Source organism: Nematolebias whitei, chromosome 17 (assembly GCF_014905685.2).
Source record: "Nematolebias whitei isolate Nwh7 chromosome 17, NemWhi1, whole genome shotgun sequence".
Classification (NCBI taxonomy): Eukaryota; Metazoa; Chordata; class Actinopteri; order Cyprinodontiformes; family Rivulidae; genus Nematolebias; species Nematolebias whitei.
Window position 1 is genome coordinate 27320986 of NC_056514.1, and position 24129 is coordinate 27345114.

The following is a 24129-nucleotide window of genomic DNA, read 5'->3' on the forward strand; positions in this document are numbered from 1 at the left end:
AAACCTACTTATTGAGCTTTTGAAACTGATTAATCTGTTGCTTACTCTAAGGTAGTTTCAGTAATAAGAGTACAAACAAGACATGAGATTACAGTTGAGCTCATTTTATTGAGGTTGTTTGATTAGTAAATAATTACCGTGTTCACTGTTTGTCTTCTTTTAGTTGCTAGTCAGTGCTTGGAGAATCTTGATCTTATTGAATGTTAATGGGAATATTCAGTTTGAAATTAGCATTACAAGTGCACGTCAATACTCGTGCAAAGTACAGCAATAAAACAAAACTCATTTAATAATATCACCACAGAATTGAAAATGTACAATAATTTTGTCAGGATTTGTGAGCTGTTAATTTATTTTTAATAGATGTTATCAGTACATTAGTCTACAGGTATTTCATATAGGTTGTGTTGGCAGGATGTTTAGCTTCTCTTTTAATGTTTGTGTGTGTGCAAATCAAAACTTGGTTGGGAAAACTGTGTTTTTACTCTGCTGCTGTGGTGCACTGGCTCATATTCACTTGTACGGGAGTGTTTCTCTGTGTTTTTGAAGGGTGTGTTTTCTTCTTGGTGTAACTTTTGAGACACAATGGCAGTTTATTGTTATAAAGCAGAGAGCATCTTCAACAACGAGGCCCTGCTTTTCACTCTTCAGTTCAAAGTCCTTAGCAGTACCAAAAGAACTGTGATGCCTTGATCTAAACAGAAAGAACTCGTTTGACTCTGTAAAGTGAGTCTTTAGATCATTTTTAATTATGTGTTTTATGTCTTTTTATAGTAGTTATTGTATGTGTCAATAGTCTTGTTTGAGTGTGATTATATTTTAAATTAAATAAAAAAATGAAAACTAGTTTGTTAAAGATTGAACTTTGAAGAGACGAGTGAGAATTCAAAGTGTAATAGTGCGCAAGGGAAGAAATGCATGTAAATATTCAAAGTTTGGCAGAAAAAAAAGTTTATGTGCCTATTTATATAATTATGCAAGTAGTTTAACAAGTAACATACATATTGATAATGAAATTTTTGGCTTTTTATTTTTAATATTTTTGAGTTTGTGAAGCTCAGGACCTTTTTTTATTTTGACATTTTCAAGCTCATAACTTAGTTGAAATTCTAACCAAAATAATTTAAAAAGGATTACTCCAGTCTTTACTTTTTATGACATTATGTTTTGGTTGGCATTGTGTTTAACCATTTGTTTCATTCAAAAATATAGAATGTAGTAATTTCATGTAAACATTCAAACGTTCAAAAATAGTTTTATTAAATTTCTGGAGGACGTTGTATATATTTGCATTACATTAAATGAGTTTTAAATGGGCTTAGTGTCCTTTTTCGCTTTGCAGGTTTTGCTTTTCTGCAGGTTTTTGTTTGTCTTTCTCCTCTAAGCTCTTTGACCCTCAGCCTTCTTTAACTTTTTCAAACTCCCAGTTAAAACGCCTCCCGCAGCCTTCATAACATCACAGCTCGACAGGTTTAACACTGTTTTCAGTATCTGTGTCAGCTTCAAGTTTCCCTGTCTCCCAAACGGCATGATTTATAGTCTCCTGAAAGTTTGCTGGGTGACCTTATCCTTTATCACTTTGCACCACTTTTCCTGATAAACCCTGACCAGGTCTCAGAAAACTTTAAGTGTATAAGTAAATACAGCCACTGAGAGGACTGTTTTCAAATGTTTAATGGCCGAACGTGCTCATAAACAAAGTTTCGGTCTCGTTGTTCTGTTGAAAGCTGAGATTGAGAACACTGATAATTGGGCAGTTTTATGTGAGAACAGAGCAATGCCCACCCATTTTTTAAATCCCCAGCCTTAGCCCAAGTTATTTACTGAAACTGTGCCAATTTTAAATGTTCAGTGATTTAAAGATTACCATGTGCTTTGATTTTGGTAAATATGTAGCGAGTAATGCAAATTTGGTTTCTGATATAAATAATTACAGTATATTTTACTCGGTTTTGTTTTTGAAACCATATACTTTGGTTCCAGAAACCAGATAAATCCTTAATTAAAACAGATTTAGTTCCTTCTCCTGATTAAAAGTTATATAGTTTATAGTGTCACCGTTAATTACTCTTGAGTGTGTGTATGTGGTGTAAATTGGGTAGATTTGAGTGTATTCAAGCCTTTAAAACTTTTCATGTTCCTCCCTCTTTTAAGCACTGCAAAGGGGGGTGGGGATTATATTATACTCCAGCTTTATGAATAGGCTTGAGTTTTTTCTCACACTGAAAGATTGTGTCTCTTCTGAAAGTGGGGACAGTCTCCCAACAATAGCACATTGTACACACCCGCAGCTACTTTTTCACTGCCTCCTCGGTCCTAGTCAGGCTGTGGGCCATCAAAAATCTCAGCTCGGCACTAATTGACTGTCTCTAAATTTAATACACACTTTAAGAAGATGGTGGGCTTGTTGTTTTTGCTAAACCGTCTCTTCTAAATTTGTTTGCGGTCCAAAGAAACATTAAAAGCATATTCAAACAAAGTCACGTGGACATGTCCGTAAATGATTGTTGCTACTTGACATATAGGTCAAAGTCAAACTGCTATGCTTAAGTCAGAAACAGCAATATGAAGGTAAGAGCTGGTTGCATAAACAGGTGATAATAAGTTACTGAACATGACACAAATGACCTGGAAAAAAGAAAAACCTGCAAAATTAAATTTCAGGAAAATGTTTTGAATTGTTTAGAAACATTTGATGCTTCTCAAAAGCTGAAGTTTGTTCCAGTGTTTCATTAAAAAACTTTTTCTTGACAAACTCTTTTCCTGCAAACAGAAGTATGAGTCCGTTGAAACAATGGGAGAGGCTGCTGGACTAATCCTCCACCCATGTGACTCCTCTGAATCATTAACACAAGTGGGCTCCTCCTATAGCAACTTTACACTCTCCTCCTCCTTCCATGATTCGCTGAGATGGCTGTAGGGAGGGTATGATTTAGTTACACTGAGGACTGGGAGGTGCTTGGTCAGGCAGTCCTGCAGAGACAACTGAAGAGAAGACGGAGGAAAACAAGTGAGAGAGTTACAGACAATATGCCTGGCAGGTGGCGTCTCCCACAGTGCTTTGTTATGGAATGCAGGACTTTGGACATGGATAATAAGCCACATTGACGAGGAAACCATCAGCCCCAGGTAGGCTGGATTTAAACGGTAAGAGCCATGAAGAGCCCAGTAGCTTATGGCAACCCAGTCATGTTCAGTCCAGTAAATTGGACTCAAGCAGCCGGTGTTCCATTGAGGAGAGGGAAGAGTGTGGAAGAGCTGGGGGATGCTGGTTGGGCAAGGGAAAGAGAGAGGATGGTCCATCTGCAACAGCTACAGCAGCTATATCAACTGCAGCTTCAACAGCAACAGGTTGGATATGCAGGATATGGAGCTGCTCCTGCTGGACCGCCACAGAGACCTGTTTTAGTAACTCCAGCTCCAAGTCCAGCTCCAGCCTGTCCTATGCCAGTTCCTGGTGCCATGATGGTGCCTGTAGGTGGTTCTGTTCCACCGCCAGGACATGTGTCAGCTCAATGGCCAGTACAATGGAGCAACCAGATCCAAGTAAGACCGGACAACGTTGTACAACAACCACACTGGGAGCATGATGATCAACAAAAAGCAACTTATAGAGATGCAAGAAATCCTGGCCAAAATGTTTACTTCCACCCTCGTTCAGAGGATGGTCACTTGGACTTGAGGATTTCTGAATGGAAGGGCAAACATTGTTTTTACCAAGGACCTGATGATCACAACAGAGTGCCACAAGAAAGAGAAAACTTCAATACTCAAGAGGATTATGGTACACAAGACAAGAAAAGGAGAGGAAGAGATGACTGGGATAGAGAAAATGAACAACATTCTGAACGTTATGATCATCAACGTCACAGAGACCTGGAAGAATATGATTATAATGACAAATACAGAGGTAGGGATCATTATGAGAGGAAGTACAATGAGGAGCATGAAGAAAGGGGGAGAAAGTATCAAGAAACTAGGAGACATAAACAGGATTACAGAGAATATGACCGTTATGATACTGAATATGAAGACCATTATGATCATCAAGACACTTACCTTCAGAGAGACAATTACCGTGACAGGGATTATAATGAAGATCGAGATTATTATAACTCTAAAGAACAGCGTGACTTCAGAGAAAAACACCGTAATCGACAAAGAGAAGAGGACTGCTACTCCAATGAGCGAAGATCCAAAGACCATAGCTTAGATCACCGTGCAGAGGATCGATATGAACGTAGAGAGTACAACTACAAACACAGGGATGACCATGATCCAAGGGGTGAAGAAACACGGAGGAGTAAAGGAAGGGGCCAGTATGACTCTGAAGTTGATGAGCATTGGGACTATAGGGAGAATGATCGGAGGTACAGGTACAAAGATTCAAAAGATGACAGAAGAGGGGATTATTTCAACCACAAACGGAGGGAGTATGATGAAAGAGATGACTATGAGCAAAGAGCAGCAGACTACTATGACCATGAGTATGAAGACCGCTATGAATCAAGAGAAGGTGAACATTCTCGCCACCGACGCAGAGACCGAGTCAAAGATCTGCGCTCCATATCCATGGAGTCCGATTATGACAATCCTACGAGAGATCACAAAACACACTGCGAGAAATGGGTTGAGCAGCAGAATAAGAACTTTGCGCCTCGAGCAATGCTCTCGTTTGAGGATCCCATCGTGTATCAGCACGATGATGACCAGGAAAAGGGGTACGAGTCAAGTGCAAGTTCCAAACTGGGTCGAAAGCCTGTATATGTGGGCTCCCTGGACAGAAACAGCTTCTACAGGAAGACTGCTCCAAGCTCTTTGCGAAATTCCCAGTTCGCCACCACCAGGAAACAAAAGAAAGGTAAACACAAGAATAGTATCATGTGAGAAAAGGTGTTTGACATCCTGTATTTTTACAGCTCGTCAGTATGCAAGATAACTTGGATTGTCATTGCCACATTGCAGTAAATCGTATTTACTTTGGAGTCTTAGAAAAATGATCAAATGGTTTATCATTCTTAATTTTGTAAAAAAAAATAAAAAAAATAAAATAATAAACTAGGTAGGAGAGGTTTACAGTTTATTAGATACACTCCAGTCATTGGTGACCTCCAGAGGTCCTCTTTTAATCAATGCTGGGGGCCTCAGATTGCTGACTTGCCACACTCACCGTCTACCCTTTATTACACACACACAACCTCCCTTTTTCAAATGTGGGTGTGCATGGGTTTGAGTTTCACCTATCTCAGTAGAAAGTGAGCTGTGAGGTATTTGTAGCTGTAAAAACTTACTAAACCAGTTTTGTAGGTTCTTGGTTTTTGTTTTCTGTCATTACCTTACCTTCATCTGTAGGTTTTCTACTTAATGTCATACTCAGAATAGCCAAGGCAATGTGCACACATGACTTGTTTGTTCAGTTCTTGCATGACTGAAAGGTCAAACTTTATCACATTTTCTTTAAAAAAAAAGAAAGACGCAGGGGAATGTGGTGTGCGTTAGGTGACTCTGACACAAAGATGGTTTCAGTTTTTTGCTGCATGCAAACTTTGCACCTAAATAGGATGGATATATATATATATTTTTTTAAACAATGTTTTCAGTGTGATATTTATTCAGCACAGGACTGAATCAAACATCCTACCATCTTTGTAACATGTTAAAGTGATTGTTAAAATTGTTGTGGTCTTAACTAATTTTCCTGGCTTTCACTGACTGAAAATGATACAGGGGGAAATGTTTAAATTAAATCTTCTTTGGTTGTCCTTTGATCATTGCAGGAAAGTGTTTAAATTCCAGTTACGTCCCTTTCTTCTACACTATTCCAGGCTTCAAAACTCTAGATTGGGTTGAATGAGAAAACCGAAACTTTAACGAGACACCTACCAGCACGGCTGCAATTTTCAACCAACATTCAATATGTAGATGAAACTACAATATAGTGGTTATGTAAAAAGGCAAAAAGAACCTCTCAACCTTCATTCTTTAATTTGTCTGATCTTGGCTGTTTAGTAGTGTGTTATGTATGTTCAGAAATAAATACCCCAGTTTAAATCAGCAGATGGTATAAAAGTAGTTTTGTTTATCTTTGGTACAGTCCATGGTAGTGAGATATGTTAAAATGGGGCGAAGAAAAGCCAAAGATTTCTAGACATTTGAGTTTGGATGTTTAAAGCATTAAATGCAGATTGTGCAGGATGTCAGTCAAATGTAGAATTTTGTCCAAATAGTTTGTACCGGTAGTTAGAAAACATCTCAAAGCTACAGGCACCTGGTCAGTTTTACAATTTGAACACGGTACTTTATCTCAACAATACCAAGTCTTCAAATGTATACTTTACCCAACTAACTAAAATAACTAAATAGTCTGTGTGAAAGAGGTCAAAATGTGTCCAAGCTGGGCCAAAGTGTTGTTGTATGTTTCTGGTTTTGGTTAAGAAATCTTTCAACACCCAAGTGTTGTGATGTGGGAGTGAGTTTCACGAGGAGTCGAAAAAACATAGAAGATCACTTCCTTGGTTTACTTTATTCTGTCTGAGAAGAAGCAGGTGGCACCCTGCAGCCCCTCCTTTACCTATAAACCAACACGTGCACAGCCACACACACATGCACAGTCCACAGTGGCCCCCACCACACAGCCTTGTAGGAGTCTGAGAATTAATCCCTAGCGTCAGCATGGTGAGTGGATGGTGGGGGTCTGTCTGGTGCCAGGCGGTGTCCAGCACTGACCTGACTCCTTCACTGCAGCACGAGACTGATGGTGTGTGTATGTGTGTGTGTTTATGCACTAATAGGCCTATGGAGGCTTATAGGAGGACCGACTGAATCTTTCGAAACACAGACACGAACGCACGCTTGCCCGTGCAGTGTTTTGCCATCCGTTAATCTTGTTAAACCGTTTCAGCTCGGTCAGGGGTTTGCTCTGATTGAAGCATTAGGCTGCAGAGCTAAAAACATTAGACCTTCCTGTTGCAGTACTTATTAGGCTTACATTGGGATTCAGTGACATTGAGGTGACGTTCAGGCTTTTTAAATATGAGGTCAGGCCTTGCTCTTCTATAGCCAATCGATTTCACCGTAAGAACCTCAGGTTCTGTTAAAAGTTGTATTTAGATCTTTAGGTGACGTTACGTGTGTTTATGTGCTATTATTGCAGGGTTTTTGTGTGTATTATTAACGTAACTAGACGGCCAGTCGGAGCAAGCGGTTTTACGAAACAAAACTGGATTCACCGCAAAACTAAGTTTTCCCTATGGGTTTTATAAAATTTTGCCCAATAGTTTTATGCATTTGTGTGTAACTTCTTGATTTATTTTGATTGGTGCACTTTGTAATATCTAGCAAATCTTTCTGTGCTGGGTGGACACCTTTTAAGCACCTGTGTATGAGTAATGTGTCGTCATCCATCTGGGATCTGGCAGCATATGCTGTGTTGCCCACTGTAATCCTGTTGCCATCATTAATGGACATCAGGGTAGACGAGTGGAGGTTGAGTTGGGACTTGACAGGAAATCTTTAAAAACTGATAACTCAACTGCTTTACATGAGCCTTATCTTAATTCTGACCAACTAAAACTTTCAGTGCTTATAAAATTATTCAGACTAAGTCTGCATGGTTAGCACTCGGTATGTTTTAGTTTATTTTGCGTCTTTAAAAAACAGCCCATGCAAATAGTTTGTCTGTAACACTCCCAAATCAACAAAAAATATTAAAACAAATGTAATCTAGATTAGCAAATGGTTTAGATCAGTGGATCCCAACCTGGTCCTTGAGGAACACCATCCTGCATGTTTTAGTTGTTTCCCTTGTCCAGCACACCTGATTCAATGATTTAATTACTTCCTCTAGTTCTGTAGAAGCATGTTAATCATCCATTCATTCAAACCAGGTGTGTCAAAGCAGGGAAACGACTAAAACGTGCAGGATGGTGTTCCTCAAGGACCATGGTTGGGAACCACTGGTTTAGATCAATAGTTCCCAAAGTTAGAGACAGAATCTGTGAATCACAAAACAGCAAGTAGGGGTTCTTAATCCAATATACAGAAAATAAATAACCTTTAGAGATGACTGGTCCGTATATTTAGCCTTAACTGTAAAAAAATTATATATAAAAACTGTGTTCATTTTTTTAATAGTCCAATGGTTGAAGAGGCTCTTTGTCAAATGGCATATTAGCAATATTTTATACTTACATCAGCAATATTCAGTGTCCAACTTGACATCAATTTTCCAAATTACAAAGAATACTTGGAAGCCGCTTTAGATTGTTTTAGTTGAGGGGAACTTTTTTTTAACCTCCTAAAACCCGAACTCTTGCATATGTGGATGCCAGGTATTAGGAGGTTAATAAACAGTTGCCTTTGAGAGTAAATTACTTGCTGCTTTGTGTCATAGTGATGCAAATTTATAAAATACAATGTTCTCCTAGTTTATTTCCAAATCCTGGTGTCTAAATCTAGATAAATACTTTTAAATGTAATTAGGGGTGCACCGATTTATCGGCCCCGATTTCCTTAATTTTGGGAAATCGTAAATCGGCCGATACTTACACGAGAAAATGATTGAACCAATTTTTTTGTAGATTTAACAACAATTGTCTGAACTTCATTTGTATTTCAGAGCACTACATCATGGCAACTTCAAATAAGTTTGTATTGTTTCTAGGATATTGTTCAAGGGTATGTTTTTCAATAAAATAAGATTGGAAAATTGAAGGTGCATTGTGACCTTATAACACCTGACGGCGTCGCTTATAAAACAAAATCGGTATCGGCCAAAGTCGAAATTGGCAGGTCAGACTTTTTAGAAATTGGTGATCGGTCAGAAAACTGCAATCGGTGCACCCCTAAATGTAATCACAAAGTCGCACACGTTTCTGGTGCAATTAAAACCAGTGATGTTATCTGAGTTTTCTGTTACTGTGGGAAAACGCAGCTCGTGTAGACTTTGGCTTTTCCTTTTTGTTTCATGTTGATAAGGCAAAGTTCAGTCAGGTTATAAAGGCGTTGCTCATATTATGAACAGATGCAGTTTTTCTGCTCTAAATAAATGTATTAGTTCCTACTTAACTTCAGAACAATAACCAACTTTTATAAGTCAAATGTAGTCATCAAGCTCATTATTTAAAAATGGTTAATGTTAAGGATTCCGATAATGCAGAAACTTAATATTTCATAATTATCACAAATATTGATACTGACTGTACGAACATCAGCGTTGTACGTGCCAACATGAGCTTAAATTTGCTATCTTCTGATGAAACGATCCAGAGCTCTGGCTGTTTGAACATAATAATTTATAGCAACATGCTTCTGGTGTTTACGTAGCTCACAGGTCTGTACAAGTCAAACATCCGTGTTCATTTTCAAATATTTTGATTATATGGAGGAAAAAAAAAACACACGCCCGTCTGCAATACTAACCAAAGTTTGACATCTTTTAAATCATGACAACAGCTAAAGTCATATGTCTCATTATCTTAAGAGAATAAATTTGATACAAATTCTGTGTCCACTGGATTTTTGGGTGTGGAGATTAAGGCAAATAAGGACAAATTACAGACTAACTACGTGCTTGGTTGTGTATAAATATTGTACCAGCACTCTTCATTCAGACACATCGTTCTTCTTAGTTTGCTGATCATACAATCACTACAAGAGACTACCAGTTTTGTGTCGCGTAGGGTTGCAACAGGAAACATCATGTCAGATTTAGTTGGAACTTTCAGTTGCTTAAATGATATTTAGATAAAGGAAGATACTTTTGTTTTGGCAGTAAAGCATTGCAGCGTTGTAGTTCAAGCTACATCTACAAATAAAGAATTTCTCACAGCCATTTGGGGCACAAAGTGTAATGCAAGAAATAATTATATTCAAATGTTTGATTTAACTCGTGGGAATACTCAAAAGTTCTCGAGCAGGCTTTGTCTCTACTTGTCTAAAAATTAAAAAACAAAACGTAATCCTGCAAGTTTCATCATATCCAAGTTCTCAAACAGGTTGAGCTGCAAGTATTTTGAATTTTCCCACGCTGAATCTAAAGGCAATGATGCTACAAAATATATGTATTAAACATCAAATACAAAAACTAAAATGCTCTATTTATTTTGTTGTTTTACTGATGTGCATTACAGGCCCAGGACAGTCCTGTTTTTCATCAGTTACGGCAGTGGAGCTTTATTTTTTTATTTTTTTGGCTCAGTTCTCAACAGTCCTTTAACCTTCTTCTGCACGTATGCAAAACTGATGGTCTCTTGAAGTAATTGCACATTGTTCATCGCCGACATGATTTAAAGTGAGAACATTAAAAGAAGCCAGAGATCTACAGTCTTAAAAGTCTTTCAGGTATAAAATGCTGTAGCGTCCCAGTTACTCAAGATGTTCATTAAAGCTTCCCTCTCCGTCTGAGAAAATCACGTTTTAAATGCACCATGATTCAATAAATGCCACTCTTTGTGTAGCTTGGCTTGAGAGGAGAGCTGTAATTATCACGAATACGAGTTCGAAACAAGATGCTGGGAGTTTGGTCCAGAGCAAGAATGTGACCTTTTGGAAAATTTGACCCCAGAGAAGATAAACAGGATGGTGTGTCACTAAATAAACTCCCCTGCTTTTCCTTCTTCCTGCATTGACCCTCCACCTGAAGCAGTCGATGGTTAAATGTGGACAAAAGCTTGGTAATTTAATCAATTAAAACAATTTTGTGTACCTGGATTGTTAATAAAAATCTATCTAAAAATATGGTTTTAAATATCCGTGCAGTAAAGTTGCAAACGTTAACAAATCTTTCCAAACCCCATCTCTCGTTAATATTTACACCACCTCTCCTGACATTGTTTACCTCGCTTACCCGCCTGATTGCAAGTCCTAACTCGCTAGTTCTTCTGAAAACCCTGTTTTTGTTGCGTTGACGTTTTATGAAGGTTGGCAGTTTGCATGAACTCCTCTTCAGGCTGCATCATGTCCCAACGTTTGAGTAAAGCTGCCACCGACTTTACAAAACTTGAGACGAGTGTGGAGGGCCCCCCGCTGTTCCCGCTGCCATGACAACTGTACACTTGGCGGTGAACTTTGGAGCAGAGCACACAGCGCCGATTGTGTCTGACCTTAAAGAGAGGACAAACGTTTGACTTTGTGCAGCTATCGGTGTAGCAGGCTGACTGAGAAGTGTTAATTCAGAAGAAAGCATTCATGAGTGACTATTTTGTCTTAGTTCAACAAGAAAAATGAAGAAGCAAAAGGTATTGGGTTTACTTGGGAGGTTTTCCATACTGAAAAGAAGAAATAGAAGATGCATTTAAAGCAGGTGAAGCTTATAAAGACAGTTTTCAGCTCAAAATCTAAATTGTGATGGAATTCAGCCTTGCAGAGGAGGAGCTCAGGGAGGTGCCTCCATGTTGGGAAACATGAAATGGATTAATCTCTAAAGTGGACCAGGTTTCACCAGAGTCCACCCTCTTTGCTCAACACAAAGTTCAGCAAATGCCCTCGCTGCCTCACGCAAGTTGATGTGTTGGAACTTAGATTCTTCATAAAGTTTATAAGAGTTAGGATTAGGTGGAACAAGGCGTTAAAGCTCGCTAAAACTTCTCAAAAACGCAGATCTGAAATATAAAACTTCTTAAACATCCACCGAGTAAAATGGAACACATGACGGTATGTAGGAAATCAGCCGTCAGAACCATGACAGTGTATTAAAGATGTTTTATGTCTTTTTACGCCTACAACTGTAACACAATCAAACATTTTAACTCGAGTTCAATAATTAAGCCCATTTTAAAATGTGACCTGTTGTGTCAGTAGCATCCAGACCAAGTCCAGCTCCACGTTTTAGTGTCTACCCTCCCTACTGTGAGTGATGGTGGATTGTCTTCCATTCTCATGGTAATTGAAGCTCCAGAGTAAAGTTTTTGCAGCCCTCTTCATGGCTGTGGAGCTGAGCTTCACAATAATGACAGCACCATCATAAACTGGGAGGTGGTGCTTGAGTTGCTGTGTGTGGAGTGGAGGTGAAGTAGTTTGAAGAAATTTGCAAGCAGCAGGTGGGGGTGAAGCATCGCCACTTTTTTTTTTTTCCCCCTACTTTGCTGTCTTTTTGTTGGACTAGCACTGCACAAAAATGTTTTTGTTTTTCAAAGAAATCCAAAAACTCATGGCTCTACTTTTCTTGACGTCTGAGCAGGTAAATTTCTGCAAGCATTTTATTCTTAGAGAAACATTGCAGTCCATTCATATGCTTTATAATAACTTTAAATCACTGTGCACTCAGACACTGTCAGGTTTGTGCAGCTTTAGGTCACTCCATCTACTGAGGTGTCACTTCTACACTACGTTCCAATTGAAAACCACTATTTTGTTTTCATTTAACCCTTGCTTGCTTGTATTAATCCATCAGTTGTGACCAACACTTGAGTCACGCCTAAGTTGTCACAGACTCTGAAGTAGTCGGAACCGTTTTCTTTGACGTCACTTTACAGTGCTGATAAGTGCACGGCACTCCCTGCGGTGACGGTTCCAGAAACCACCCTGTGTTTCAAAGCTCCAAGGGAACATGTTGCAATGAATAAATGCCTGAAACCATGTTTGGTATAAATTTGAAACCAATGTGGATCAAATTATTAAGACTCCTGTTCTAAGAAATGATTGTCATGGTTGTTTTTCTGAGCAAATTCTTCCATTTTGCTTTGAGATTTATTAGAAATGCATACCAGTGTCATTTATTTATTTATTGTACGGCAAACCTATTTGGAAATTTGTCAACATTAATTTAAATTTCTCTCAACTCTATTTGAAATGGTTTTGAATTATTTGTCACTGGAAAACCCAGAGTTCATCAGTAAAACCAGTATATTCTCACACAAGTTTTTCTTTTGTTTTAATTTTTTTTTTTTAAGGCAAGAAGTACAAGTTTTTCTAATTATCTCAATGACATGATCTGGTCATGATTCCTTATTGCCTGTTGCACTTCATTTTATTTTTAGTATTCTTTTGTTTTTTTTACATAGTCATGGCCGCCTTCTTTCTTTTTAAAAAGTTTTCCTCAAAGAGTACCTTAAGTGCTTGAGTATTCACATTAGTTTTGTGTATTTGATTACACCATACACGCCCAAGAAATACTAAGTACAGTGGCTTGCAATGAGTCACAAAATTCCCATACGCCTGAACGCATCAAGCATTCAGTTTTTCCCTGTAAATCTGAAAAATCTTCAGTTTCCAAAGAAACAAGAACCACTGACGGTGTTTTATTTTTTTATTTTTTCTGCAAGTGAAATCAAATAACCCGTCAACTCATTCTTGCTCAAAATGATTGGAAACCCCAGTATGACGCCAACCTTTCTGTCCCGTATGAATGCATTTGAAAGGGTTATTCATGTATGCAGAATCGTGTTGGTGAACGTACAACACCTGTGTCCTGTTTGTGAAATTTCACCAAACAAAGAAAAGTAGAATTCTGTCAAAAAGTGGGTCAAAATGTGGTCACGAGGCTTCACCAGTCCGATGGAAATAGTTGCATATTTAACCTGTGAAGTGGAGCGTGTGATGTGGTTTGTGTTGTATGTAGCTGATCAAACATGGGAATAAACCCATTGATTCTAATTAGATGCAGACTCCTTTGTTTCCTCTCTGTATTGTCGCCGTGTGACTGCTAAAAACCCACTTGTGAGCTACGTTCTCATCGGTAAGGTGTTCGAGTGTTGGCAGTCAGCAGTGGCCGTTTTCGGCTGATATGGTTCAGGCGACGAGAAAAGCTCCTTTGGGTTGAGCTCTAGCCAAGTCACGTGAAGACGGAGAGAGGGATGAGGTCAGGGTGGGAACGAGACAAAACACAGGTGACCCAACAGACGCAATACTTTTAAACATGTAGGAACTACTGCAAAGTACTTTTTGAAGAGGTGGTAAAAAGTTTGGCGCTGTTTTCATGAAGCGGTGAGGTTGTAAGTGGAGGTGGTCAGATGTCTGCTCGGGTTTAAACGAGGATAAGCAGCGTTAACTTCGTTAGTCCCCGACAGCATTTGTTCAAGGAACGGTGATGTCATTTCTGTCCACATCTTCACAATAAAACTGCTCACAATGAATCTTTAACTTAGACGTCCAAAATTGTTGCTCGCTCCTGCAGACCTTCCATCTTTTGGTTTAGAACACACACGTATGTTTACCTATTATGTTTTGAGTATTTTCATTTTATATTTAACAATTCTGTCTCTGCATGACAAAATTTAATTAGTTACCAAGTTTGTAAGGTAAAAGCAAAAGCCTATATAATAATTTAAATATTGGGTATTTTCCCCTCATTTTCAATGTTATTCCTCTTAAAAATGTTTTTTTTTTCAGTCCATTCATTATATGTCGAGTTGTTTCACCATATTGTTGCTTAATGTACTATTTTTGTGTTAAACTGGCATTTGTCATCTGTTCAGCTAAAGAAATGGAGTGAAATGGTTTTTGTGACAGGTTGATGGTTATTAAGTGCCTAAAGATTTTATTAGGGATGCTCCGATCAGGTTTTATTTGGGCCGATCACCAATACCGATCACATGGATTGGCTGTAAATTTTTAGATTTGGTTAAAATGAGTGCTACTTGCTATGTGATCTGGAAACTAGGAACCATAAAATCACCATAATTTGTACAAAAACATGTCTTTACTTTTTCAAGACAAACGATGTAAAAACTCACAGACACAATACAGCAACTGTTCAGGACAACTGACAAAAATCTACCTATTATCAATAACACAGTCTTTAACAGATTGAAAACGTTACGCTCTCAACAGGCTAAAGAGTGCAGAAAGTAATAAATCTCAAAGCATTGCTTAAATATATATATACCACCGGACTTCTGCAGTCTGCAACGGTGATCAGTTTTTGTGATCGGCACTGATAGGCATTGATTGGTATCGGCCGATCACATACTTTTTAATGCAAATCGATGATCATGATCAGTGGCTGATCGATCATTAGTTCTTTTGTACGTGGTATGTGATGTGACAACACAGCACTGGCTCATCCCTTGAGTTTAAGAGTCTTTTTATGTCCAAATGATTCATAGGCCAGAGTTAACTAGCTTAAACAATCGATCCTTTTCAAGATATTGCAAGAACTTCTGGCTGATTAGAATAAAAAAAAAAAAAACTATGAAACAAGGACTGACTGAAGATGTTTGCACAGTGCTTTAATTACAAGATACCATGCGCTAAAACGCATTGTGAATGAAAAGGAAGCAGAAAAATGACCAGCGCTGCATAAATTCTTACACTGAGGCACAAAGATTTGCTCAGATTATGTGTGAAATTGGCATTTTTAGGATATTGACAGATGAGAGATGCCTTCTGATGGAGCAGGTGGATCGACAGGTTGTGAACAAGTTATGGGTCCTGCTTTAACTTGTGCATCGTCCAGCTGAGCAAGGTTTCCTCTATCAGTAATCATGAACCAGTTGGAGACATAAAACCCCCATTAATCCACACTTTAGGAAGTATTTTTTTTAATTGGGCATTTTTATAAAACGGTGTCAGATTTTTTTTTCTTCCTTTTCCAAGAAATGATCATGCATCCTAAGAACTCGAGTTAAAATGAAATGTATTCTGCAGTCTTGTAAACATTGTGCCTAAACCTCAGTAACAGGTTTGCTTTTGATCACTATCCCGTCCTCTCCTCCCTCTGCTCGTCGCTAACCGGCCCTTCTTTAAAGTCTGCTCTGCCCCTGAGAGTCCACATGTCTAGTTGCTATCACAAGCCTTTGTGTGGCTCACAAAGAGCCAGAGTCCCCTCCAGTTTTGTCCCCATTCATGAAAAGCAGCGGTGCATGAACTAGGCTTTCCCTTCAGTCCCAGGCCTCCCCAGAGATCAGCCCTGTGAGTGATAGCAGCGGCGTGGATGAAAAGACACTTTGACGAGAGTTTAGGGTGGACCGAGTGGGTGGGCATGAGAGTGCTTGGTTCTAACTGAGCTGAGACGTGGACTGGGAAGCCTGTTCTCCTAAATATTCTAAAACGGCTTCTTTTTTTACCAGTTTTATGCAAATTATTGAGCAGACACTGATGCAAATTTATCCAAGCAAAACATTTTGATAGTCCTTAGTGAAGGAGGCACGTGACAACACTTCAGTGACATCACTTGCGTTTGTTACAGAGATGAAGCTTGTGTCGTCTCAGCCCAAACCCCTGGAGTCCGCCCCAGTCTCAGTGGACCCACCGCCACCTGCCGGCCCGGGCACCGAGGATCCTGAGCTGAGGATGCTGGAGAAGAGGTCAAAGGTCATCGAGGAGCTGCTGCAGACTGAAGATGACTTCATCAGAGACCTGGAAATGTGTGTCAGTGAGATCATCGTGCCTCTGCAGGAAAAACAGGTAACAAGATTAAAACCATGACGTTAAAAAAAAAAAGTATTCTGGATGCACAAAAAACATCTCAGTCTTAGGCTTAATGGAAATGTTGACCTTTATTTACTGTTTTTATTTGAAGGTGGATGTGGACTTTGAGGGACTGTTTGGAAACATCAGCTCTGTGATTGACTTGTCCCTGCGGTTGTATAATGACCTTCAGGAGACGGACTCTATAGGTAAGAAGTCACTTAACAAACTTGTCTAGTCAGGAAAAATCTTTTTATACTCGACTCTTGTTGCATCTGTAAACAACTTTGAATTTTACTGGATTAGTAAGTCTTTGGAGCAATATTTTTATGAGCTTTATACATGACTTGTAAAATACTACATTCAACAAATCATAAAATTATAATAATTTAAATTGATAAAATAATATATTTGTTGGGTGACCATAGCTCTTTTTTGTAAAATGAAAATGGGATATGTAATTGTTTTGCATGCGTTTCCCCAAACTTCAATACGATAGATTAAATATGGAACAATCATTACATTATGCAATATATACAAATCTTTGTCATTCAAAATCTCTTTTACTTTATACATTAATGCAATTGATTTTGCTATGTTTATTCTTAAGTAATTTACGAGATTTCCATGTCAGCTTCTCATTAATAACACCCCAAAATTTTATTTCATTAACTCTATGGATTTCAATACAGTCAATATTAAATGGACTTCGATAATTTTCATTCTATTACTAACTATCATGTAGTTTGTTTTTTCCAAATTTAATAACTTAAGTTGGAACCAAGTTTGTATTTTTACAAATTCTGCCTGTATAATCTATAACATCTGTTCAATATCTTCACCCGAACACAAAAAATTTATCATTTGCAAATAAAACACACTTCAAAAGCCCCGACACATCAACTAGATCATTCACATACAAAATAAACCATTTTGATAAACAACTTTTGTCCCAACACAGAGCCCTGAGGAACTCCACATTCATTAACACAAAATTCTGATCTTGCATCGTATTTGAACATTTGTTCCTTTTTCCCTTTTAAGCATAAAACAAATTGTGGTGCATTTTTGTCCATCCTTTCAGGACAAGTATTTTTGAGCTACAAAGCTGAGCTGGAGGAGGTGTACAAACTTTACTGCCAAAACCACGACGAGTCCAACACCCTGCTGGAGATGTACGAGAAAGACAAAAACATTCAGCACCACATTCAGGACTGTCTCGAGAGTCTAAGGTGCGTCAGGTGCATTTTTTATTTTTAAACCTGTCGCATGGCTAAGGGATGAATGGAAAACGGTGGCATTAAATAATCGACTAAACTAAAGCGTGGAGCTTCATCTCAGTTTGTCTGTGAGATGTTGAGCAGAAATGTTGAGCAGTTCAGGAATGTGCCCTACCTTGTTTCTCCTGTCAGGTTTCACCATCTGTGCCTCCGATACTCACTGCGTTTCAGTGGAATATAGTCTGGTTTGAAGATAAACACATGTTCTGTCGGACAGGAAGCTGCAGAACAAAGAGGCAGTGACTCCGTACACAGAATCAAACACAACACTGAGCAGCCTAATCTGTGCTCACTCCTTATTGACAAAAAGTTTAGCTAGGTTTTTACATTTCTCTTTTTTTTTTTTTTCCATTTTATAAGTTTAAAGCTGCCAATTCTTCAGTCTGGATTGTTGCGCAACAAAATAATATTTGAAAAATTCCCATGTGCTGCCACGTTTCAGAAACTGGTTTGCCAAATTCTGTGTTTTTCATCTGCACTAAAGCAAACTTGTTGAAACAACTCTCACACAGTATTTATTTTATTTTATTATCTTTCTCTTTCTTCCCACTCCTTTCAACAGGGCCATTTACCGCAAATGGTAAGTCTCCATAATGAGTGTCGGCATGATTTCCAGCATGATAATCATCCTGCCTGCATGCCTGTCGCTCACTAACGCCCCTGTGGGAACGACCTGTGTGTGTTCTGTTCCAAATTAAAGTGGACTTTTAAAACATCTCTGCTGATTGGACATGGGCTCATACGTGTGGTGTTGCTTGTATTTAGCATGTGTGTTGTTTTACTGTTGTTGTGCAGAAAAGTATTCTTTTTAATGTCCCTAAACCCTTTTTTAAATTTTTTACCTCTTCTGTGTTTGAGCAACAAGATGGTTGATTTGGAGACACAGCGCCACCTACAGGACTAAACTGAGAACTTTTTTTTACTAGCAATTCCAAATTCAACAAATTATTTCTCAGTTTTGTAACGCGAGTTCTCACCTTTACCTGCTAATTTAGGGTGATTGTTAAATTGGAAATAATTAGACATTTGACTTTAAAGAGCAGAGTTAAGTACAACGTAAGACTTAAAGTGTCCGTTTTATTGGCAGATAAATGTTGCAGTGTGGAGGGGGAAAGTCATCTTTCCAGGTTTGGACCAGAATAAAGGATTATTTCAATTGTTTTTATTGTATCTGACTGTTACAGACCCACCTTTACTGGGTTAACAACAAAAAATGTTGTAACTCAGGGGTGTCCAATCCTGGTCCTCAAGAGCCACTATCCCACATGTTTTAAAGGCTTCTTTGCTCCAATACACCTGATTTGCATAAATGGGTGATTAACAGCATGAATGGGGTAATTTAATCAATGAATGAAGTGTGTTGGAGCATGGAAACAAGTAAAACATACAGGATAGTGGTCCTCCAGGACCAGGATTGGACACCCCTGTTTTAGATGAAGCAGACTGAGGTGAGATTTCCTCGCAGACCCTGTTTTAATCTTTGACGAGTCTCGAATAAATACACTAAGTATTAAACTAATAAAACTCTCTAAACGTCTGAAGCTTATAAAAATACTTGGCAGTATTGTTCTTCAGTAAAATGGACACAGTAGCCTAGTCCACCATGAAATCTGAGAGTATTTAAAAGTCATCGCTCAGTAAATGTATTTGAGACTCTTATTCTGAAGGATTGAGACAAGTTTTGTGAGTTTTCGCTGCAGTGGGAGGAAAAATGTCTGCTTCCGTTTGTTCACTGGAGTCCAAGTTTGATTTTAAAGTTGACAGAAAATGTATTGGAATCCAGTAAACGCACCTTGGACCGCTTCAACTAAAATACTGCATTTTATTTTGTAGTTAACCCAGAAAAAGTGCACCCATAACCCTCAAACAATATTAACAAATGAAACTATTACAAACAACTTTGTTTTCTGTATATTTACACTTTAATGCCAACATTTACACTTTGATATTCCTATGTGTCGTTGCCCCCCCGAGTGGCTCTAAAACACAGTTCTAGTTAAGTAATTAGATTTTTTTTGCTGAGTTTAATTGTAAAATTCGTTAGTCCTGAAGGTTGCATCAAAACTAAGCAAATCAATCTTATCTGTCTTTGTATACTTTCCGAATGTATTGATCATATTTTAAAATGTAAATTTGATGACATGTACATTGAGTTGTAGAATCCATATAAATGCTGACATGTCTCCATCACTGGGAAGTTATTTCTTCCAGTCTGTGACTATCATGACCGTTGTTCCTGCCGCTTCACATTTAGTTTTACTCACACGCTGCTTCTGCGTTTGTCTTCCAGGGGTAAAGCAAATTACATCAACCTCGGCTCCTTCCTGATTAAGCCCGTGCAGCGGGTGATGCGGTACCCGCTGCTGCTGACGGAGCTGCTGGGGGCCACACCGGAGAGCCACCATGACCGGCCCCAGCTGACTCAGGCTGTGCAGGCCACCAAGGAGATCAACACAAACATCAACGAGCATAAGCGCAGGAAGGATCTTGGTAAATAAAAATAAAAAAATAAAAACCCGTTGCTTCTCTTTAAAAATGTGCCTCAAGAATATTTATTGTACACTCAGCTGATTTTGAATTGCTTGTATTATGAAAACCATATTCAGTGCTTGGTTTCCCTTAAGTTTTCCCTCCTGTCCTCAGTTGTAAAGTACAGGAAGGGGGACGAAGACTCGTTCATTGACAAGATCTCCAAGCTGAGCATGCACTCCATCATCAAAAAATCCAACCGAGTCAGCAGTCACATCAAGCACCTGACAGGGATTTCACTTCAGGTGCGTTTCTGCTTTAAGCAAAGATTTTTATCTAAAATAAAAGGAAAAGCTCAAACAGTTATGACTAAATGCTTTTTTTTGGTCTCCTCAGATTAAAAGTGAGGAATTTGATGATGCAGAGAAGAAGTTCAGGCTGCAGGAGAGACTCATCAAGTCTTTTATCAGAGACATTTCCCTGTACCAGCAGCATATCAGGGTAGGAGTTTACTGTCATTTCAATAAATGTCTTTATATTTTTACCAGCTCCTTAATCCTTGAATGAATCTCTGTTTTAGGAATCGGCGTCTGTGAATGTCTTGGCCGCCATCAGTTTGAGTGATATCTATACAGAACGTAGTGTTCTGGATCCCGAGCGCTTCCAGAGAGCTCACCGCACCATCAGCGACAAACACTTTACTCAGTTTGTAAGTCCTACTTCTCTCTTTTGCATCACAGAGGTGGTAACTGCGCCTCCATGGCAAAGTAGTGTGTGGCTGCAAATCCAAAGGAACATCAAATGAAAATGTTCTGAGAGTAAATCTAATCTGCAAGTTTTTCTTTTGTTGTTACGAAACGCGCAACTTAAGAACCTTTAGAGGCATGTTAACGTGTATTTGAGTGTAATTGGAAGTAAACTCTTCCTACCACGCAGAGATCATCAATCGTTCCTCTTCACTTCTGCTACTTTAAAATAGGTTGTTTTTGTGTGACTCGGGATCAGACACGGCACAAAAAAGAACAATTTATGAAGATTAAAAGCTTAGCAGTAGGTTTCACTAGGCCTGTCGCGATAAACAATAAATCAATTAATCGCATAAATGAAAATTATCAACCTCATTTTATCGACTTTATCGTTTCTTTGTGTCTCTCTCTTTTTCTACTGAAGACACTCGATGACAAAAGGCTCAACTCCGGTGCTCTTCACTGACCCTCCCCTTCTCTTTAAAATCTGTTTTAACGATCCAAAATCATGTTTTTGGATCGTTAAAAGCAGCTAAGATGAGAAACTAAGCTAACAGGCCGACCTCGGGAATAAACCTCAGTTTTGTCGAAGCTCCAAAATTTACGGTTGAAACCCGTGCCTTTGTGTAAAAAGTTTTTTCTCTGCAAAAAGAACCTGAGAACTTGTTTACTGATTTTTTTTTAATTTTTATTAAAAGCTTTGTGTGAAAAATGCTATGCTAAAGAGCTCGAATCACCGAGCGTCCACCATGTCACAAGGGCCCTCCCTTCCTCCCATTTTTCTTAAAGAGACATGCTGCTAACTATCCATCCTTTGGTTCAAACAGTCTTATACTGTCATCAAGTTGTCAAAAAAGGTACTACAAACCAACATTTCTTCTAAAATTTGACAATTAAGTATTGTTAAATTTCAAACATTATTGTCGTTTATCGCAATAATTTCTGAGACAATCGCCCAGCAATGTGTTATCGTGACAGGCCTAGGTTTCACCACTTGTCTAGTTAGAAGTTTGAGGTCATCTTTTTCCTTGAGTAAATTAAAGACGAGGCTTGAATGTTGTTTTTATTTTGATGCTCTAAATCAAGGGTGCGCACACTTTTTCAGCATGCGAGCTACTTTTAAAATGACCAAGTCAAAGTGATCGACCTACTATAAGGCACGAGAACAATCTCTGTTAGTGTTTTTTCAATGTTTATTGGGGGCAATAAATAAAAAATGAGTGGGTTTACATGAAAAATGCTGTAGTTTCCATGTCAGTTGGGTTGCCAGATAAGAAATTATGAATTTTCCCTGAAAATCTCCACTCTGAGACCTGGTTTGAGAGAATGAGTACCGTGACTGGCTGCCTTGTATCTCAATCAAGTGAAAATTTTCATAGTGAGGATAGATGATAGGCTGACATCTATTTTTAATGACATGCGAGCTACCCATAATGCTCTTGTGATCAACCGCTAGATTGTGATTGACATATTGGGTACCCCTGCTCTAAATAATCTGCAGGGTCTTAAAACGTCGTACACTAAATGGTCTCAGTTGACTTTCCTTCCCTCCATTGACTACGGTGACATTTACATGAACGCTCCTACAAGAACCCTGCAGATGTTAGATGCTGTCTATCACGGTGCACTAAGATTCATAACTGGCTGTGATTACTGTACCCACCATTGCACCCTGTATTCACTGGTTAACTGGACATCATTAACTTCACGCAGACTCTCCCACTGGTACATTTTCATCTTTAAATCACTTCTTTGTCTGCTGCCTTCATACATCTTCTCCTGCATGTCTCTGCGTGAGTGCAGCTACGGCGTGCGCTCTCAGGACATTATTACCTGCAGTGTTCCCTCAGTGAGGACTGAACTAGGCAAGAGGGCCTTCTACTCCGTTCCTGTTTCCTGGAATATCTTACAAAAACAATTGAAGCTCTCGACCTTGACCTCTCTAAGTGGCTTTAAGAATCTGTTGGACTCCTGGCAGGGACCAATGCAGACATGTTCCTGTTTTTAGTTTTTTACATTCACCTTAGAATCTAGCTGTTTTTTGTTACCTTTTTCTTTTAGCCATCCTATTTGTTTTAAAAAAAAAAAACAACAACAACTGCAGTATGACTTTTTATAACTGCTTATTGTTGTTGCTGTTGTCCACTGTTGTCATCATTCTTTGTTGAAATCAGATCTCTCTTGTAAATGAGTCCTCGAGGCTCAATGGGATTTACCTGTCTAAATAAAGGTTGAATGAAATTGTGAGGCTTAAAAAGTATTATAATGTCCAGATTTTGCATTTTAGGTCTAAAAAAAATCCATTTAGTTATAATTTAAATGTCTAGTTTGTTCTTTCATTGCTGCTTCTATCAACTGTTTTAATGTGTGCCATCATTCATTCATTTGTTCGGTTTTGTAGTTATTCTGATGTTGTTTCTAACAAAATAAATGCAGCAACCCTACTGGAAGGAATTTATTGATGGAGTGGTTTAGTGTAGTTGTCTTTGTCTTTCAGATGCTAACGCACCACTGCTCTAAACCTCTCTTTATGACGAGTGAAAAGTCCTGAATAAAATCTGATCATCTACTGTCTGTCTCCCCCTGAGCAGAAGGAGCGCACAGAGGCGCTGGTCATACAGCCGCTCTCCCAGCTCCTCATCATGTTCGCTGGGCCTCACAAGCTCATCCAGAAACGCTTCGACAAGCTGCTGGACTACGACAACTGCAAGGAGCGCGCCGATCGCCTGAAGGACCGCCGAGTCAAGGACGAGCTGCAGGTGACGCGCAACAACTACGAAGCGCTGAATGCCCAGCTCCTGGACGAGCTGAAGAAGTTCAACAGCGTGGCAGAGGGGCTGTTCAAAGACTGCGTGAAGGCCTTCGCTCAGGTCCAGAAGGACTTCATGAAGACGACGCTCGGAGAGCTCAAGCCTCTTCTGCAGGTTGGGATCGTGTCTTCTTTCTTTTGCTGTAGCACCTCATACACTGTGGTTTGTTGGACACTTGGAGACTTTTATAATTAACGTTTACCGATTCTGTTTCTGTATTCCATTTTCTCTAGTTCTCTAACAAAGTCTGCGCAGAAGGAAACCTGATCACCCAGTTTCAGGAGGAGTACAGCCACGTTCTCCGACTTCTGCAGAGCTTCAGCTTCTGCCCAGAGAACCTGCCTCCAGCCACAACCACAAAAAAACAGTTTGAGAAGAGGACGCTCGAGAAACAGACCACCAAAAAGCAGCTGCAGGGACATGTGAGTTTAATGCTTTATATATATATATATATATATATATATATATATATATATA

At 38.9% G+C, this 24129-nt stretch overlaps 1 protein-coding gene across 1 annotated transcript in view; it reads left to right on the forward strand.

Annotated features, from left to right (window-relative positions):
* Positions 1 to 2929: 2929 nt before the first annotated feature.
* Positions 2930 to 24129, forward strand: part of LOC119423996 (dynamin binding protein) — a 24603-nt gene continuing 3403 nt past the window's right edge. Inside the window, exons 1-11 of the mRNA XM_037691435.1 lie at positions 2930 to 4861; positions 16127 to 16344; positions 16460 to 16556; positions 17432 to 17579; positions 18190 to 18207; positions 19918 to 20117; positions 20271 to 20401; positions 20493 to 20597; positions 20677 to 20805; positions 23434 to 23766; positions 23886 to 24074. Coding sequence (XP_037547363.1) covers positions 3157 to 4861; positions 16127 to 16344; positions 16460 to 16556; positions 17432 to 17579; positions 18190 to 18207; positions 19918 to 20117; positions 20271 to 20401; positions 20493 to 20597; positions 20677 to 20805; positions 23434 to 23766; positions 23886 to 24074 — 3273 coding nt within the window. The 5' untranslated portion in view covers positions 2930 to 3156. The remainder of the gene's footprint in view (positions 4862 to 16126; positions 16345 to 16459; positions 16557 to 17431; positions 17580 to 18189; positions 18208 to 19917; positions 20118 to 20270; positions 20402 to 20492; positions 20598 to 20676; positions 20806 to 23433; positions 23767 to 23885; positions 24075 to 24129) is intronic.